Genomic DNA, 21,805 nt, shown 5'->3' with positions numbered 1-21,805 from the left:
TACCTTTTTAAAGTTAAGGAAATGAATTTATGGATATACTCCTCATAGGCCAGAAATCAAGTGTTCAGATACTTGTGGAGTTCAAGGTAAGGGAATTCTCTGATCTGGTTTGGGCTTAGTTTAAGGGGGAAGGGGACAGTGGTGTCTGGGGAGGTCACCCATCTGTCCGAAACTCCAGAACAGCAGCTAATCTTTTGCCTAGCAAGAAGGAGAAAACAAGCAATGCTTGTTGGTGGTTTTTTCCCCATGGGTAAAAAATAAAGTATCAATTATATAAGTCGCCATGCCATTTGGAGCATGATCACGCAGCTAAATTTAAAAATATAAAGACGGATGACAGCGATCTAAGTTGTGCTCCAAAATTTCACATTCACCACTAGACAAGAAATTTCTGTTTACTAATGAAATTGAAAAAGTAATTTACTTAAAATATATAAGGCTACTGTGAATTGTATATTTTGTTACATATATATATAAATTCAAATTAAATTTAAAAATTATAAGATAGCCTTAAAATTTTTAAATTTAAATTTGTTTAAAATTACAAATAAAAATAAATCCTTGGAGGCTATAATATAGGACACTTGAATAATAAAAGCATAAAAAATTTTGTATTGTGAATTAAAAATAATATGGCTATGAAATCTAAAATGGAACCAGCAATTAACTGAGCTGTGAATTGCTGATCAAAGAAAAGATACCTCTTTATAGTCTCTATTATATTTTAATAACACACTTCGACAATTAATGTTCTTAGGAAAATAGCACACAATGCTGAATCTTAGTTGGGTCATAAAAGTTGTTGTCAATATACTAGAAATGTGATAAATCATTGGAACACTAGGTTTTAAAAATTCAGAGACAGGCTCTGAGTTACCTCGTCAGCATCCATGGCTGTCAGCTGCATGATCTTGGAGCCATCTCCAATGTTCTCCTCCACGGTGAGATCCAGCATGTCCGTGGGAAACACAGGTGGGTTGTCATTGATGTCCTGAAGTGTGATTTCTACCTATGAGAACAGAAAGAAACCACCTGTGAATGTCTTCGAGCTACCAACTCAAATCTTTACCTAGAGTCTACTCAACTAGGCCTTCCAAAAAGAACCAGGACCTTTATACATAACATCCAAACAGCAGAAAACATCCTACAGAAAGTTGTGAAATCTTTATAGAGAAATATAAATTCAAGCCAAAAATGTTTGACCTGTTGATAGTAACTGATTTTAAATGGCTGTTGCCTTGGAGTTTCTATTAGAAAAGGTTCACTCGCTGATCGACTGTCATTTTAATCCCCAGATTTATACACCAGTGAAGAGCTGCCCAGATTTAGGACCGGCTTTCATTCAACCATTAAATGTCACTTGACACAGAGGAGACGGTGTAAAATTTCTTCTTGAAATATTTACGCGTTGGCAACTAATGTCTGGGGGAAATAAAGTTCACATTGTTTTAAGAAACACTCAGCATTTCCCCTTTTAAAGTTAATTCTCAACCTGTGTGAGAAGAAAAATACATCTACTTTTCTATTGCCACTTCTACCATCACTTCCTAACGTAACAAGCTAAACAAGCATTCCTTTCAGATGCAGTGTTTATATAGACCACAAATATTACAGCTTTGTTTGAAAGATCCTGGGCAGAGTTGTTTGTTTGTTTGTTTCCCTACTTAAGAAAAAGTGTTTGGAAGAAAGGATTTGTGAAGTCTAAATAATAACTTCAAACCATGGGCTACATGCTAAAAGCTGAATGTCTGATAAGAAAGGAGAACCAGCTGCTGATAAAACGGCAAGTTCCCCCAGACAGGTCACAAAATTCAGTCACGGAGGAAAATCCCCCTATCCATTTAGCATAGGATGCAACCGAGACATCTTTCTCATAGAACGCACCGTCATATTTATAGTTATATTGTAAGACTCCATCAAATCCAAGAGTGATGAGGATAACTATGAAGAGAGGGCAGAGAGCAAAATAACTCTGGTTGTCTCCTCTTCCAGGATTGGGGCGGTGGGGTGGGCTTACGGTGGGGGGAAGGAAAAAGCAATAGGCAGGACTGTCATTAGTCTGTGACAAGGAATGAGAGGAAAGCAGAGGGGAACTGGACAAATAAATGAATAAGCAATTGATAAAAAGGAAAAAGAGAGCAGTACATAAAATTAAGTACTAAAGAGTTGTTATCCCTGAGGGTTTCGATCACAGCAAATGGTTCAAATAAGTAGGGAGGAGCTACAATAGGCCATCTCAGCGGTTAGAAACCTACCACTTCTGGTTTGGGCAAGGATCATTCTCTACACCACTTCCTTAAAGAAAAGGTCCACGTTAACTACGTGGCATTACAGGGGCGTGTCCAGCTTCCTCCCAGGGTGGTCCAGGGCGGGCTCTGGGCAGGCACTGACACAGAAAGACAGGGGCTCAGACCCTGACTATGCAGCTCACACAGCTGGGCAAACGGGAGCACGTATACCGCTCAGCCTTCTCTGCTCATCTTAAAGTCGGAATCTTAAAGTGTCTTCGAGCATTTTATGAAGACTAAGCTTTGATGATGTCAGAAGAAGTGCTTAGCACAGAGGAAAGTGTTTGATAGAAAATGGATCTTGGTTTTCAAGCTGCCAGAACAGAGCTAGGAGCTCCCGGGAGACTCTGAGAAAAGAGATTCCATAATCAGAGTTCCAGGTCCTATGACCCAAGTCAAACCAATTCAATTCATTGTTCAGTTCTGGTCCATCTGAACATGTACTAAACTTTCATGTAGGCAGAGCCTTTAGAGACATGCACACGCATACATGTGCTTCAAAAGGCTGAAAACTATGAATTTAGGAATCAGCAACTCTGCAACTGGCACCAATCAAATATATGTCATCAAAGATACACTGGAAAACAGTACCGCACACTAGAAACATGTTGGATTTACCAGTAAGATTTCTTACTGTAACTGGTGCACGCAGGAATTGAGCAAGCGCCTTCTATATTTTAATTATAACAAAATAGCCAAAGCACATGTGCTAGACATTGTTTTAGGTTATATGCGTGAATAGACATATACACACCTCCGTATATACATAGAAAATCCTCAAGAGTCCTGTGAGACAAGTGCTATTATCTTCCCATTAGAGAAATGAGTTAGCAAAGGTACAGAAGTGCTCCATGCCACAGAGCTAGCAAGTCAGGACGTATTCTTTACTGCTGTGCAAAACTGTCCCTCATGCATGTATAACTAAACAACCAGTTAGAAACACAGATCTAGAACATGTCACTGTATTCTGATGCATGTAAAGGTTATATTTTTGATTACAGATACCATAGGCCATTCACTGAATAAGTCAGGCTATCCTTTTCCCTAAAATCAATGGCAGCTTGCCAAGCAAAAAGTTAAGAACTTCATATTCCACTTTTTTGAAAAGTCAGTATATTATCTCCTAATTGTCCAGTCTCTCTTCTCTATCCCACGAATCCTCAGACAGTCCAGAAAATTGTGGCTTTTCTACATTCTCACAATAGCCTGGGGTATAAATTATACAGAAGACGAAACCCGAACTCATTGGCACAGGTAGATGTTATCTTGCAATTCCATCACCTCTGAGCCTTGTGCGATGTTTCCGGCTACCAAGAATCCAAGACTGTGGACCCTGTTGGCTTGTGAGGTGATCAATGACTCCCATATTTATTTGTTCAGTATTTTATTATCTATCACATAACAGGCACACGTGAGTCACTTAAAATACAGAAGAAAATGAGACAGGTAACCACATCTTACAGGGAAGAAGTGAAGTTTGGTAATAAAAACATGGACAAACAGAAATATTTTCTGTCCTCTCTGGGAGAGCACACTGTCGACACCCTGATTTCAGGATGCCTGTTCCCCACACCATGAAAAATTCTTTGAACTGCTTTACGTCTTGCCCTTGGCAGGTACCATCCTTCTGAAAATTCCAGGTCTTCAGCATGACTGGCTCACTCTTGGATCTGCCGCCAACCTAAGAGCCTTGTGCCATTCCTATACCCTCTCTGGACGAAGATTTGGTATGCTTTGTTTTGAAATGTTACCATATAAAACACAGGAATCGAACATTAAAAGTTCAAAGAGGATATTGGGAAACAAAAATTAAGACATAATCTTTAAAGACTTTTCTTTCTGTACAAATTAGATCTCTTTAAATAAAATAAACAATGGCTACTAGTGGTTTAAAATTCTGATCTTTTAAAATAGTCTAAAATATTACTCCTAAACTAAAAACAAAACAAACAAACAAAAAAACTATATAAGGTGAAAAGTTCATTCTATTCTTTTAAAAGACAAACCAAAAACCACTGCATAGCTAGGCTTTTATTGCTAGCATTGCCCCAACAGTGTTTTACGTTTATCTTTACATTTGTTTAGACCTGAAATAAGTAAAATAATTGTATTTAAATATTCACTTTGCCAAAAAAAAAAAAAAAAAATCACATTGTAAATTTGGAAGCTTCTCTTCACAAGTGGCTGTATTCTAAATAAAAACTGTCAACTAACAGCTTCCATAATCTAAGTCCAGGGGGTATTCAAGGTATCAGTTTTGAAAGTTTATGAAAATTTACCCTCAAAGAAGAATGAAGCATTACACCGTGATGATAAGGCACTTGCGTATCTTACGCCTGCCTATCGGGCACTGACCTTTGTGCTTGGACTTTTGGCCCTTCAGGGGCATGTGTGGTTTCACCTGCGACAATCACAGTGGCAGCTGGCAGCTTTGTGGCTGGTTTATTCCTCACAAAAGCATCAGCTGCCCTTAACCCTGGAGCCACAGGTGTCACCCACTGCCACCACTTCTGTCGCCACTTAGCGACCATCTTGGCTGAGACACCTGATCCCCAGGGAATGAAACCCCGGGGAATGAATGCTTATATTTAGGGACAAAAATACAGTTGTGATTAAGGGAGATGATGACCAGATAACTCAAAATGAGTTGTTTTTTAGTAGTTTAATAAATATAAAAGTTAAATTTAAAATATAGCTTTAAATATTGTCACCAAACTTTTTTATTCTGAAGGAACAGAGTCCTTGCTATTTGGCTTGCTGAACAGTTAAACAGATATTTAAAAACCAAAAACCTTCTTGTGCAAATAGTTTCTATTAAATCAGTATAATGCTTTCCTATTTTATTTTATTTTTCCTTGAATATGTAGTCTACACTTTTATGTTGCACTGCATCAAGAATAATAACATATTTTGGGGATTTATTTTTAATTTTTTAAGTGAATAAATCAGAATACAACTATGTATCAATGAGCAATCATTAATAAGCAATAATTATCAAATCATTACATACTTATAACTATAAAACATGGCATTTCACTGACTTAAATTGACGTTATGAAAGTAATGCATTATAGTCAAGGCAGAAGAATGGACTAAAAGAGCCAAGTCCAGTATAAGCTCATCCCCTAATTAATAAACTCGCAATTGCACTGTGGTCACTATCTCAAGGACAATTAAAACCATAATCTTAAATTTATAACCTCTCTGCAAGCTAAGTAAAGTGGTCCTTAATAACTCGGGATGAGAAAAACCTAAACATATTTTTAATTCACAAACTTCCTGCAATCTATATAAAATGATTCTTAATAAATAAAGGTGAAAAGCAATCTACTTTTTTTTTCCTTTTGAGAAACTACAGGATTTATAGTAGACCAAAAGTTCATCAATCCATTCATTTGCAAGGAGCTGTATTAACCTTTTCAGAAGGAATCTTAAATGCCATCAAGTCCATCTCCTTTATTTTACAGAGAATCCAAAGCAAGGCATCAGAATGTCAAGTGATTTATCTAAGAAAAACAACGGTCAGCCGCCTAACTCTAGTTCATTCATTGATTTTTCCAGAAACCTGTGGAGTGAGCCAGAGCTAGGAGCCGAATGTCTGAGACCAGTGCCTCTAGTCTCTGCATGAAGACAATGATCTTCATACAAAGTATGCATCTGATGGCAACAGGAAACTGATTTTTGAAGAAACTAGTAATAATTGGTTGTCTATTTTACAGACACTATTTTATCCACATTTTTGTTTACCTTTAAGTTCTTTCATATTTACATTAAGGAAAAATAACCCCTGTGGGTTTCTAATCGATGCCACTGGAACAGGAAGGTGGTGAGCATATGTCACAAATAAAGAAACTATGGTTAAATTCTCTGTGGATACTGTTCCAAGTTATTGCTTCAAAAACATACACAAATAACCTGTTTCTTTTTCTTAAAAAATTACAATAATATTCATTTTAAAAAATGACTAGAATCTAAATGATAGGTGAGATAGACATAAAGTACACAAATTAAAATAGTAAAAGAAGATGCATCAAGGCAAGAAGTGCTCTTTTTGGTGGCAAAATGTTATGATTTACATTATTGTCTTTTTATTTTTATGAAACTAACACCCCAAAATTAAATTCCTCAAATAATACTATTATCTAAATCACAAAATTATTATCTAAATGACAAAGCATTGCACCAAAAATAATGCTTAGAGTGTACAAGTATTATCGGTAAAGATGTGATAACGCCATCAAGATTGTTTTTAAATACACCTTTTAGTTAACAGTTCGGCAAAAAACAAAACAAAACAAAAAACAAACAAAAAAAAAACTTATTTCAATAATTGTATTCTGTGGCTCTGATTTCTTTAATAAATTTATATATCAGAGGCCAGAGCCCCGCCCCAACCCCTGCAAGAGCAGAGCCACATCAGGCCAGAGGAGTGCCCAAGCCCCACCCACCTAGTGCACAGTCTAAGAGCCAATGCTGGGACGAGAAAGCGCTCCACCCCCACCCTCACAATGCGGTGACCAAGCTGTGACCAGGCGGGTGAGAACCCAGAGCCCTGCCCACCCTCTGCAGTAGCCGTGACCCTATCATGGCCGGCGGGCACACAGGAGGGACGACTGAGCACCTGGCTGTGGTGCACAGGGGAGGTTATGCTTCTGGGCTACCCGAGATATCTCCTGCCCAAGGTCCCTCCTTCAAGACTGAGGAGGTCGCCACTGCACCTGACATCTACAGTCAAACAGCGAGACAGGCAAAATGAAGAGACAAAGAAATATGTTGGGAACCAGAGAACGAAGCAAATCCCCATAAAACAGACTTTAATAAAATAAAGATAGATAACCTACTTGGTAGAGAATTCAAAGTAATGGTCGTAAAGATGCATACTGATATCAAGAGAAAAATGAACACAGTAAAAACTTCAACAAAGATAGAAAATACATGACAATACCAAATAGATATTATAACTGAACTGAAAAGAAAAAATACACAAGGGAGTTACAATAGCAGGAAGGATGAAACAGAAGTGTGAATCAGTGAGCTGGAAGACAAAGCAATAGAAAACACCCGGTCTAAACAGCAACATGAAAAAAATAAAATAAAATAAAATAAAATAAAAAATAAATAAAATAAAATAAGATATGATAAAATAAAATAATAAAGTAAAATAAAATAATAAAATAAAAAATAAGTGAGAATACCTTAAGGATCCTCTGGAGTATCGAGCAGAATAACATCTGAATGACAGGAGACCCAGAGGGAGAAGACAGAGAGAAAGGGCCAGAAAAATTATTTGAATAAACAATGGCTGAAAAACTTCCCTAATTTGGGAAGAAAGCAGATATCCCGGTCCAGGAAGCCCAGAGAGTTCTATAACAGATGAACTCAAAGAGACTCAGACCAAGACATATCATAATAATAATAGTAAAAGTTAAGAATAAACACGGAATCTTAAAAGCAGCAAAACAAAACCAACTTATCACATACAAAGTAAGCCCCATAAAGCTATCAGCAGATTTTTCAGTGGAAACTTTACAGATCAGTAGGGGGTGGCATGGTATAGACAGAGTACTGAAAGAAAAAAAAAAGATCCAACCAAGAATTCTCTCTGCCTTCAAGGTTGTTTAGAATTAAAGAAGAGGTTAAGAGTTTTCCAGATAATCAAAAGGTAAAGGAATTAATCACCACTAAACTGGCCTTGTAAGAAATGTTAAAGAGATGTCTCTAGCTAAAAAAGGAATTAAAAAGAAAACATATGAAAGTAAAAACCACACTGGAAAAGCTAAATAATAAAGGTAGGGAATCAACCTCTTAAAAAGCAAGTATGAAGGGTGAAAGACAAAAAGTAGTAAAAATTAATTAAAAATAAAATAATTGCTTAAAGAATACACAAAATATTAAGACATAAAAAGGGTCACCCAAAACATAAAACATTAGGGCCGAGGAGTAAAAATGTAAAGCTTTCAAATGTGCTCTAATTTAAGTTCTATCAACTTAAAAGACACTGTTATATACATAGGATATTATATGTGAACAGCATGGTAATCACACACATACACAAAACAGTAATAAAGATAAAAGAAAATAAGAAAGGAATCTAAATATAACACTAAAGAAAGCCATCAAATTACAAAGAAAGAAAAGAAAAAGGAAAAAATAGAGAAGAAATATAAAAACAGCCAGAAAACTATTAACGACATGGCAATAAGCACACACCTATCAATAATTTCTTTGGAAGATGGGTATAGAAAATGCCAATTAACGCCTACCACTATTTCAGAAGGCGCTACACTGAACAAATGCCATGAAAGGCATGAATAAACCCGAAAGCATAACTGAGCTCGTGCAAACGTGCATTTCCCTTAAACGGTCATTATAATGTCACTCCAATAACACTTGGCTAAATGACACCCTCGTATACAGTGTGTATGTGCTATAAAAATTCAGTGAGGAAAAAAAGTCTAATCTTACACTGAAAACAATTTTTATTTCGTCAGAATGAAACAAACTGCTGAGACCAGCGACTTAATTTTCTGTACGGAGGCTCAAGTGAAGAGTTGAAATGGAAAGGAAATTAGCCAGACTGAAACCCACTCCAGGGCCAGTCCGGCCCCCGTGCCTGAGTTGTCACTTCCTTTGACCCTGAAAAGGAAACCTCCACCTTTCCTGCCTGAGCAGGGTGTGTGTGGAGGGCAAACTGGCCTGCTTTGCAGTGACAGGCTCCGCGCAGAGGCACAACTCAAAATCACTGTGTCGCAGGGGTGTGGGCAGAGGAACCTGCTGTGTCTTAATGTTAAAGATGGAAATCAGGATCAACATTTATTAGACAAAGGCATCAAAATAGAAAAAGCAAAACCAGGTAAATAAATAATCAAATTTGTATTTCAAATATTTGGTAATAGCTCCTCATGCTCTCTTCAAATGAAGCCAGATACAACGCATTTCATTGAATTCAATAGGATCGACACATTTTGCTGCTTTTCGGCTTCCAATAATAAGCCTCTATTTAGTAGATTTATGTCAATGCCTCTCTCTATATATATATCTACTGAGATTACGTAGCAGGAGGTCTAAATTTCAGCAGAAAGTTGAACATTATACATTAGCTTTTTATCGTTGATTTTTTGTTTTGTTTTGTTTTTGTAGAAGAACTAACCACATCATTTCATTTAGTGGAACACAGATCTGATGTCTTTTTAAAATTCCAGTTTCGAGTTCAATTCAGTCATTAGGAAAAGGAAAACCCAACCGCTCCTTGCACTATTGTTTATGGTTTTACACCTCAGCACTTTTATTTCTTGACGACGGCGACAAACGGCCCTATTGCCATGGAAGGATGGTGCCAGCGTCTGCATATTTCCGTTCATTTTGTTCTTCACTTCTTTCCCTATTTGGGGTCACCACTGGGAATTCTGGGTGAAGTGTTTCACTACTTCCAGAATGCTTCATCACGCTACAGAGCCAAAATCTATTATGGTCTACAAGTGACTCACATTTTAGTTATGAGAAGGCCCTAGCAAAGAACAGTTTACATTTCGGAATCCTAAATGTCAGGGACGCAATGTCTGGACTGCACAGGTCTGCAAGGTCTGCTCACACTCTGAACGGCGTGTTTAGGTATTCCTTTATTCATGATGTATAACCAACTGAATTCAAGAGTCTGTGGTAGTGGTAGCAACAGTGAACTTTCAAACTGGAATCTTGAAAGAAAAGGGAGAAATTGAACTCTGGAGAAAAGGCCTATGATGCCATATGAGAGAAGCCTGGCGGGGTGAGGTGTGACCTCTTAAGAGGACACAGAGCCACTCCTGCAAGTAAGAGGGCACCAGGAATTCTCGAGAACACAGGCCCGTTGCAGACTCCACTGAAGTTCAGGGTTCATTGGAAAGTAAACCTATGCATTTGGCTATAGTTTTTGTTTAGAATGACAAAAAAAAATTTAAAAAAAAAATCATTGCCTTTTCCTAGTTGAGCAGTAAAATATCTTATATATACCTAAACACTATGTTACTATATTGTTTTACAGAAAACACTTTAGCAAAAGGAATAGGAGATAAAGATAATATTTGAGAAAGCAACACTTACTTTGGGAATCAGAATAAGAATTAGAATAATCCTTTTGGAGTTTTAGGCTAGAAAATATTTTCTCATTTCAAACTTTATACCTTAAATTCAAATTATGTAATGGGCAAATTTAGACATCTGTGCATTTTTCTCACACAAATTTGTACTGTTTTTATTCCAAGTATTCTGGAACATGACGAAAGAATGGTGGATATATATTTTAGATTCTTTTGAGCTTAATTTTTTAAAGCAAAGTAAAAATAAACATAATGAGTTTTAAAACAGTACATATTTCTCATGTAAACTACATATATGTTAACTGTGACCAATTATAGTTCTCAAACAAAAGCAATTACATTAATCTCTCACAACTAAAACTCTTCCAGCAGTCAGAAGAATACGTCCTTAGGATTCCCGTTCCTTACTCGGTAAGAGATGCACACAGGGAGCGGGCAGGCTTGGCGAGTAGCCCCGAGAGACACGCATGGCGGCGAGTGCGGACCAGACAGAGTTAACTCTGTCCGTGAAACAAAATGCTGTCCGTAACTCGCTCAATGTGTGGTGACATAATAAAAAGCTAGTTCTGTTGTGCTTTCAATATTGTTCAAATTAGAACCAAATAAGGTTTTCTTCTAAGGCAAAGGCAATCATGTGTAACCACTCCGACTTTTCCTGAAATCAATACTGCATAATTTCTGTATTTTAACTGATTCTTAAGGACACCCAAAAGTAAATGCAGAATAAAAGATCACATTAAAATATGTGTGGTTGCATATGAAACTTATGGAAATTTTTATACTATTCCTCAAAACAAACACTCTGCAGAAACATCCCATTGTACACTCCTCAGGAGATGTTGATCTGAATGTGGTAGACACATCTCAAAAGGAAAATGCATATAAAATAAACAAAAATAATCTATGATCTTTTTCTTCACTTTTGTTTTGGTCCAGCAGATACAGGCTTTTACGAAATACATAAGGCTCTATTAAGACTGCCAAAAAATAGAATAGTAGTTGATTCCCATTAAGGATACCAGCTGTGGGGGCGGGAGGGGTGCTGAATCACGGACCCCAATTCTTCGCCGCCTCCCCCCTCCCCCGTAAGCAACTTCGCAGCCCCTCGCAGGGATGGTGGGCCTCTCTTCCTGCCTCTTGACCCTGGACTCATCCAGGAAATTGTTTGGCCAATGGGATATTTCCAAGTCTAGCACAAGCAAAGGCTTGACCTGTACTTGACCTGCACCTGCTCTCTTGTACCTCTGTCGTAGTCCCTAGAACACGTTCCCGCCAGCCCAGTAGTACCAGACGGAAACAAGCATTGAGCGAGGGGGCATAACTGAACTTGAGACTCGTAGCCTGAAGCAGAGCTTCCTACGCAAGCCCAGCCGTAACCTACCCACAGAGGCATAATGGCAAGTATGTACCACTCTAGGCCTTTGAGATTTTGTGGCTCTTTACTATGCAATATTATTGTGGAAGTTGTTAACATACGCGTCAAAGTGACTATTTTACTTAATTTTCATGTTCTAAGCAATGAAACACTGTTCGATCTAAAATAAGAGGCAAAAAGAAGAGGAAAAAAGTTATTATATACTGATATCTGTGATATGCCTTGTACTGGGAGGTAAGTTTTATTACTATGAAACTATTAATAAATTTTCCTACTTTGTAATAATTTCCATTCTCATTCACTTAACATGCCACATGCCTGTTTTTTAGAAACAACTCAACGAGACGTGACCCTCAAGCTCCTCACGCCCCTTCCACATGCCAAAGATCAGGGGAAGGAGGTGGGAGCACCTGACCCCAGAGGGCCACGTCCTGCCAGGCTGAGTCAAACATAATGTCTTTCTTAAGAACGGAAAATCATGAAAAACTGGGAAACACTACAGAAAATATTAATTGCACAACCATAATAAGAGAACGCAGCCCCATGAGTAAGCAGACTATCTTCGGCAGCTTTTTCACGCCCATGTGAGGCTTGGCCAGACTTTCCTTGAGGAATCACTGCGAACCGGACCAGCGCCTCTGCCCCATTTCACCTTTGCACATTAGTCTCCAATGCGGAGGAAATGTCTAGTACTTGATACGCAGGGCACAGTTTTGACTTACAGCTGTTTTAGTTGCTTATTAGTATATTACTTTTGTTTCCTTATATATTTTTAAAAACCATCTCAAGCTGTGAGATTAAAGTCTCATTTTAGAGTTTTGTGGATTTTTTTAAACTTCAAAACGATAACAATTTTCATTTCTATGTAACAGTATTAGCTCATTCATAAACTGAAATACAGTTTTTATCTGATGTAAAATGTAAACTATATGCTCTGAAAATCTAGAACTCATTGTCAAAACAGAAATTTGCAGCGCACTATAATTTGATTTAGAAACCCTATTTCAATGAAATCGGAAAGGCAGTTTCTCCTCTGAGCCTCCAAGAGGCACTTAACATATGTTTATTCAATGACCTAAAAGCCAATATGTTCATCGCAGTAGCACATTTTGCTGTTACATGCACACAATGAAGAGAATGGTGATTCTGTGCAAAATTAAGAGCGGAGGACGTGAGTGGGATGAACCATCAGCTATGACGATAACATCGAGTAACGGAAGTCCTAAGAATGACCCTCAATGGTGACCAAAGTAAAATAAATAAGAGAAACATTTCTAAAATGTCAAAAATAAGAAACGAATGACAAAATAAATGTTCTTTAAAAAGATGTTTCAGTATGGAACGCTACTTGCCTACTTTTTCTCATTGTCAAAGACGAAGTACCAAAGTTTTTTAGTGAAATAACAGTATCAAAAGAAACTTAACAACTTTTAAAAAAATATTTCATTTTCAAGAAATCTATGAACTGCTACATAAAGTTATTCTCCCCATAGAAAGAATAAATTGTGCAAAATATGACGGAACATCTGTATACTTACGAAATTTATTATATAAGACTAAAGAATAATGAAAAACACATGCCAATCGTAACTTAGGGACTATGACTAACCGTCTACATAAAATAGCATGGCTTGATTATTTTGTCCAATCCGCTCTCACGCCTCAATTCATGACTATGTAACTATGGGTAGGATGATGTCAATGTATGCTTTGATTTTATTTTTTAAATAAAAATTTGAAAATATACCTATTTTCAAAGATGTAATCTCTTCACTGAAACCATAAAGAAAGAAAAATGTTTCATATAATATTCTACTACTAGTTTTTTTTTCCACACTTCTATTTAAGAAACTACTATATTTTTTAAACACCTAATAAGTATACAAAAATTAAACTATTGCTGAGTAAGGGGTTCATTGGAACCAGAATTGCAAGCACTTCAAATCTGTCAAAACTAATAAGGAAGACGAAAGAAACATTGCAATTCTGTCTAGACTAATAGAATTCTCACAGTCTGCATATGTTAATAAATGTTACAGGAAATCAATACCCTTCCTCTAGTGGTTATATTTAGATTCAAGCCTGTGATTGTTTGTTCAGTTAATCAGAGAATAGTTTTTAATAAGAGACTAAACTACAGTTTTAATCATCTTCATTAACATTTTTAGTAATACTAAAAAGTGATTAAGCATTATCGGCACGTTTTATTGAGAACAATTTTTAATATTCTATATATTATATGTGAAAAAACATTGCAAATTTTCACACAAAATTCCTTTTATGAAAAAAATGTACATTTGAAAGGCCCTTATCTTTAAATGTGTTTTTTGAAAAAAAAAAAAAAACACAACAGAAACTATTCATTGTGACGAAAATTACTTGACTTTGTCAGGTTAATATTATTTCAGTGTTATTAATAGTACTCAAAACAGCCAAAGTTTACTTCTTTCAATTTCTATTTTTTTAGTAGATAATCCTCCTTACCTACCTAATTTCCCTGAGTAAACTTCTTAAAAGCATGGGGAATACAAGTTAGAAATTTGGTTCTTTAAAATATAACGAGTATGAAATAAGTTCAAAATGTGAAGAGAAATATTAAGTACATACAATTTATATACTAGAAAATATCAATGTGTTTCTTTTAGAATTCTATAATTTATTACTTTCACTCTTCAAAAGTTAGCTTATTAGCATATTAATGTTTTTCATTCTCTTTAACATATTTTTAATCATATCAATAAAAAAGTCTAATTTTTTTTTAAGTGTATTCTTTGTCAAAACTAAAGCTTTATGTTTCCACATAACCACAAATTCAAAGAAATGGAACGGAGCCTCTAACCGGTTCACACACTTCACTTAATCAAGGGTTTCTGTTGAACCTTGTGTAGATACAGTTCTTCTTCACAAGATGTATTGTTATTTGTACACAATGGACTCTCGATACAACCAGTGAAGTTGCAAATCAAGCAATGTTCATAAACATTTTATAATAGAGGAGATAGTTCCTGGTTACTTCACAGCCAAAGGAACTACCTTTTAGAAAAATTTATTCTCAGTTCGGTTTACCTCCATATTTAAAATATTCACAGTAGCAACTGAGAAAGTAATCTAAGTTATATTTAGCACAATGGCGAGTAATGAATCTGGAATTTTTCTCTTAGTTTATTGAGTAGTGTTTTGAATGTTGTTAAATGTAGAGAAATTGCATTGCACAGTTTGGTTTGGCGGAATGATGATAAATATTTACTTGGTCAAATGAAAAAAAATAAGCTTACAAATCCAAAAACTAGAAGATATGAATAAAATTACTGAAGGCAAGAATCTAAAATAACACAATTATTATTTTATTAAAAGGAAACTCTTTACAGTTAAAAATTGTCCATTTGGGGACCTAATTTGAGATTGTTTATGATTTTCAAATTAGTTTATGACTCATCTGTGAAAAGGAACAAAGCTTCTGACCCCAGTACTCATCTTGGCAAATAACATTAAATCACAGCTCATTTTTATATTAAAAATGGCTGATCTGTCAAATATTATTAGCTTTATGAGCAACAACTATGCCTCTGTAATTATATTTCATTAATTTATCCAACAAAAATTTACTTAGGGTCTAATATACAATATTCTAAGTGGCCGACATATAATAATGAACAAAACCATATTTTCTGACCTCATCTACCTCACGTTCTGACATTCTTAAAGAGCCCTTTATATTGGGCTCTTAACGATGACATTTTGCTGCAGACGGTTTAGGTTGAAAAAGACTACATTCTGAAATGCATTGGTCCATATGTCCGATCAGGACAATCTATACAACCAGTAACACAGCTAACTCCTGCCGCAAGGCTGTGTGGGGCGGGGCTGGCATACTTATTGTCTGGTAACACCTATGCCCACGTCTAGGAAATCTTATAAATTGTAAGATTTGAGCAGAGGGGCGACTGTGTCTGGCTCTGCATGTCCCATTAGTCGTTAGGACCCCAGGCCCACCTGCCGTGTTCCTCCAGGTTTTCTGCAAGAGCAAACTGTTTATTAAAGGAACAACAGAGAATTTGCACTCGGTTTCCTACCAGAAATAATGGTTTTGTGAATAAATGAATGAGGTTTTCTCTACTTCTAATGCATATTTTTAAAACATTAACTTATTTTTTTCTATTTGCTTAGGTAATAGTAAAATCAAGTAAAACATCCTAATTTAGATTTTTTTGCTGAGTGTTTCCCAACATTTTGGAATCTGTTCATTTATGATTAGAGTAGATTTTAATTCTTAGAGGTTCAGTGCTCTGGAAAAGCAAAATTTACCTATAAAAAATCCAAAATTTTAAAAGCTTAATGGGTTAATAACTTGGCTTTTTAAATGTGCATGATTATTCAGGACATATGTAACAAAAAATAAATAACCACTTGAGTATGTGTTCATTAATATTCATAAAATAAATATATTTAAGAGTTTCTAGAGACTTAAGGAAATCTTAGAAAAACCCAAAATAACTTGTTTCGACCCTAGTTTCAGAAACAATATTCATTGTTAGGTAAGAAAACATAGGGGTAGGGGAAGAATAACAAAATTTGCAGTGGAAACGGTATGATCTTAAATATGAAAAATATAAACTTAGTAAACATTTTGTAAATGTATCATTCTTATACAAATGAGGAACCAATAAACATTGCAAATTAATTGCATGCCCCATAGAATTCAAATTAATAGCAATAGCTGGATCTGGCAGAGGTCATGCTGCTGCAGGCGAGTTCTGCATCAGTGGGGTGAGATGCCCACAAGCACCTCTGGGTTACCTGTGTTCTGGCCCTGAGGCCATTGTCCCATCACCCGCCACCTTTTCAACGCTTCGACTTCCTCATTTATAAATGAAGGCCCCCAAATCCCCCCAAAATATACAGGCACAAATACAACAATGATCAAAGTAGGTTTTTATATAAACGTGTGCAGGTGGCTGTAAATCTAAGTAATTATTAATAATCATCACACATCGATATGCCTGTTAATAAAATCTTATGATTGGTTAAAAGTAGTAATTAAGTTGTTCCTTAAAATGCTTTTCTGGATGGCATCAAAAGTCAGAAAAATCTTTTGAGCCAAGTTACAAAGACATCTATTGGAAAATAAAAACTACTGAACCCAGGGCAGAGAAATAAAAGGGCTTACATACTTCTAGTGCCATGGTTTCAAACTATGTTTACAAATTAGAATCGCCAGGCAGAATTTGTAAAATACACACTTTCAGGCCAAAACAACGGGGAACCTCATTCACCAGGGCACCCAAGTAGGTCGCCAAATTCTGAGTGAAGACATAAAAACAGCCATTCAGTGAGATGAACACTCAAGGAAATGCTCATTGGAGCTACAGGTGAAACAAGATAGAAAATATAATCTTCATTATTTTTTCCCTTTTCTGTAGTAATAACTGCCTCAAGGAAACACATGCATGAGAAATACTTTAGCTGCTTCACCAAAGTGTTGTGTCATTAAATTTTAAGACAAAGGAGATGGCCAGCAAAAATGTTCTCGTTATACTTTCAACTTAGGATCACCAAGAAGAAGGAACTTAATAAACTTTTTTTTTTTTTTTTTGCCTATCGCTAATATGCTGATCGGTTTTCATATTATGTGTTTGATATTGTAAATGTATCTCATTATGCTGTACACCTGAAACTTATATAGTGCTGTATGTCAATTATCTCTCATTAAAATTGAAAAAAAAAAGAGCTACATGTACAATATCAAACATACGATTTGAACCATCTTTATTTTCACTGGTTTTATAAATTGCTAAATCGCCAGCGCATGCAGTTAGCGCTCATTAAGGGAGCACTGACAGGACTACCAGTCACACTGAATGGTGCTCTGCTGAAGCGCCACTTGTGAGCAACACAACACAAATATTCAACATGCACGCACACACACACGTGCGCGCACACACACAGATGCTGGTAACAGAAATAAAGCTTCGTTTCTTAGAAGGTCTAGTTTTACGCACACAGTAATAACTGTGAACATTTTTAGAAATCTGACCCTCATTCTGATCTCTCAAACACCTTTTGGATAAAGCATGTCTTGTTAGAGCAATTAAGATAAAATCAAGACAAAAAAGGAAGTAAGGGAGAACGCTCATGCTGACTCGCTCACGTGCGTGAAGCTACACCATGGCGACTCTGATTCGAACAGTCCGTGGAATTATTATCATCATACTAAAATGAAGTCAAACAACAGGTGTGAATCAAGCCATCATCTAGCTTTCACAGAAATTTAAAAGCACATTTCAAATCTGTGTCATTTAGGAAAAAAATTGTTTGTTTATTCACACTAGATTATTAATGGTGGTTATTCCTATTATGTTCTTTTGTCTATTTCAAAATTCAATATAATAAAAAGTTAACATTTTGTTAAAAAGAAAAATCAATACATATTATTAAAAGTGAGGTTTAGAATTTAAAAAAATATTTTGACTACATGAAATCTATAAGAACATAGATTAGTAGCATTCTATCTTAGATGAAGAGCATTCTATCTTCCTAGTTACTATTGTGTATGTATTGATCAAGACAACTTTTCTAAACTTTTACTTCCTTATACATAAACATAAATACGATAATATTGTCTTAATGACTGGACCTTTGTAAGGATACAAGCATATATCAGAACTCTTTGAAATCAGTCCACTACTATTATATAAATAAATGTGATTTGCATTCTTAAAAAAATTCCACACTCAACATTAGGGAAATCATGAATCATAAACCCCTATCATATGTGTAAGCCCCCTCCCCTCTTTTAAAGCCAGTGCTAGCTGTGTGACCAAACTCATCAAATGCAGTTAACAATTCCTATCACACTATCTCAGGTAGCTCTAAAGATAAGTAAAATATCTATTAAAATGTTTTCATGGCAATTCACGCTTATAAAGCATTATCGCGCTCCGCTTTGTTATGTCTCTTTACTATTGATGTTACTTTTGTTGATCAACTGTTGTTCTTTTTTCCTTAATAATACGGTACTTATTTATCTTCCCTCTTTCAAACCCTGAGCCTCCCACTTTCCCCAGGTGGCCTGGGGAGATGCAGGGAAAGGAACCTTGGGAGCAGACGAGACCCGGCCCTGGGGCGAGGCAACAGCTCCCTCGCATGGAGAAGACCTATTCCCTGTCCTTCCCGTGCTCTTCTCATCGTCAACAAACACTCAGTGAATGTCTCTGCGCGAGACGCTATGGATATAAGAGCCAACAAAAGAGCGTGATTCTCCCCGGATGAGGCAGAGGGGTTGAATGACTCCCTTCTCAGGGAGGCGTTTCCTAATGACCTTATCTAAAGGGTATGCTCCACACACCTGCCTCATTCTCCATCGCAGCATTATGATTACTTTTATTCATAAAATACTTCATTATCCATCATTATCCAATTTACACATTTGCCTAATCTTCTATCTCTCCCAAAACTGATCCTCCCAAAAGAGACACATTTCTTATCTTATTTATTAAAGATTCATGTATTAAAAGTCAATGCACACAGTGGCAAAAGACGGGAGGGCCCCACGTGCCCACTGATGGATGCATGCATAAATATAACGTGTGTATACATATGATGGAATATTATTCGGCCTTAAAAAGGAAGGAAATTCGGACATATATTACAACATGGATGAACCCTGAAGATATTATGCAAAGTGAATAAACCAGTCACAAAAAGAAAACTATGGTATGATTCTGCTTATATATGGTACCTAAAGTTGTGAAATTCATAGAGACAGAAAGCAGAATGGCATCGCCAAGGGGAAGGGTTGGGAGATATGGAGAGTTAGTGCGTAATGGATACAGAGTTTTGGTTCTGGGGGTGGATGGTGATGGCAGACCTGTACACGTAAGAAAAACAAAAACAAAAACTCAATGCTATGCCAAATTTTCAACATTTGCATTAAGCAACAGAATGAATGAATGAATAGAAGGAACAGTAATCTCTCAAATTGTTGCAGGAAACCTAGGCATTTTTCTTTGGGGTCCTTCCTGGCTGTAGACAGTTGCTCTCTCTTCTTTAAAACACCATGTTGATAAGATTCAGATTATTACATTAGATGAGAGATCTGCTGATTTTATATTATTTACCTGATATCACATCTCACTTACGCCCTCCAACCACAGCATATGTATATCAGGTATCTGAAGTGTATTTATTTTAACAGAAAAGCCAAAGACATACAGATTTGACTAACAAAAGGAGAGATACATATCATACATGGAAAATATAATTCAAGCTACATAATATAACTCCCCTGGCATATTTGTTCTTAAAGTATTCTAAGACTGCATAGTGCCAAATACAATATATATATATATATATATATATATATATATGTTTTTTGTCATCTCGCCAAAGTGAAACTTGACCGCCTAACTCTTAAGGATGTACAACAATGACGCACAAATAGATGAGACTTTAAATTTACTCAAGTAACATTTAAGGCCAAGCAAGCATGGGAAACCTGATTACCTTTAAAAAGTTAAGTTTCCAGAAATTCTCAGAAGAATTCCTCAGCAGGCATTTGGCTAGAATCCAACTTTCTCTTTTCCTCAAAAAAAAAAAGTTTTGGAGATTTTCCTATCTTGACATTTTAGAGAGATCTTAGCCATTGCCAAATGGCATGTGTGCATGTGGTTATTTTGTACTCATACTTCTTACAAATCTTAATTTGCATTCAGTTTGGGTTTCAGAATGAGGAAAGTCTCAAATTCAATGGAAAGAGTTAACATTTTTTTATCCAATACCACATATATATATCCTAACTAGAGAAATATCACAGACATTTGGCTCCCCTCCAAAGACTCTACCAGTCAGACTCATTGGCTCAGTTCCCATTCTACTCTAAAACGTCCTTTTAGTTTGCTTTTCTTTGTCTTTTTCATATTTTAACGGCATAAATTGTTTACTACTAAAGCTATGAAGCTTCCCTCCAAGCAATTCGAATAAAATACCCAGTTATTTAATAATCACTAGGTCCTGCTGGAAAAACCGACTTTTTTAATCATACATTTAACTTCCACAAACCCACACTCAGTCTCTACAAATCTGGATTTGCACTTGAATCTGTGCAAGCTCTTCTGCCACGGTGAAAGGCCGTTTCAAGATTCTCTACAGTCTCTGCCAAAGTTTCTGTCTATAAATACTTAACACTTCATATTGGCTCCAGAAAAATAATTTCCAAACTAGTAACAAATACTAAATTGACTATTTAGGTCATATAAAACGTAAAACAGAAGGGGGAAGAAAAGCTGGACTGGCAGATTCAGAAAGCTCTCCACCACCGGCCAGGAAATCGTCTCCCGCTTTGTTCATGTCTACCTGCCTGAGATGGGGCAGGATTTACACACACACACACACACGCACACATGCACGCACGCATGCACACTTTCCCCTGATTTAAAACTATGTAAATCTGTGAGCAAAAGTCACCACCCCGATTTTTGTGTGTCTCACGTAGCGGCGGTTCCTTGCGTGATACCTAAGGGGAGGTGACTGCTGAAGATTCTGATCATCAACGGTAATGGTCGCCCTTGAGTTTCTCCTATGAAAAATCTTTTTTACTTCAACCATCTCTCGTAAAATTCAACTGAAAACAACTAAATAACTTCTTAATTTTCTCTATGTGGTTTTGAACTAGATACTGAGTCTGTTCTTTGTTTTCCCCTACCTGATATTTAAGCCTCAAGTGTTGGTTGGTTGGTTGGTTGGTTGGTTTTCAGCTTTACTGAAGTATAATTGACATGTAAAGTTGTAGGGCGTGTACAGCACACATCATGGTGATTTGGTATACGTACACGTCGTGGAAGGACTCCCCTCATCAAGTTAACTAGCCCGTCCATCACCTCACATAGTGACCTCTGCTGTTTGGGGTGAGAACATTTAAGTTCTCCTCTCATACGCAATGCAGAGTTATGCCTTAGGTCCTCAGACCTCATTCATCGCACAGCTGGGAGTTTGCACCCTTTTACCAACTCCATCCTATTTCCCAGCTCCCAGGCCCTGGCAACCACTTTTCTACTCTGCTTCTATAAGTT

General features: G+C 36.5%; 1 protein-coding gene across 1 annotated transcript in view; it reads right to left on the bottom strand.

The window, feature by feature from the left end:
• Positions 1 to 21,805, bottom strand: part of FAT4 (FAT atypical cadherin 4) — a 129,538-nt gene that overhangs the window by 67,103 nt on the left and 40,630 nt on the right. Inside the window, exon 2 of the mRNA XM_016160221.2 lies at positions 878 to 1,009. Within this exon, the coding sequence (XP_016015707.2) occupies positions 878 to 1,009 (132 nt within the window). The remainder of the gene's footprint in view (positions 1 to 877; positions 1,010 to 21,805) is intronic.

This window comes from Rousettus aegyptiacus, unplaced genomic scaffold (genome assembly GCF_014176215.1).
Source record: "Rousettus aegyptiacus isolate mRouAeg1 unplaced genomic scaffold, mRouAeg1.p scaffold_m13_p_16, whole genome shotgun sequence".
Lineage (NCBI taxonomy): Eukaryota > Metazoa > Chordata > Mammalia > Chiroptera > Pteropodidae > Rousettus > Rousettus aegyptiacus.
This window is presented reverse-complemented; position numbering and strand designations above follow the sequence as displayed.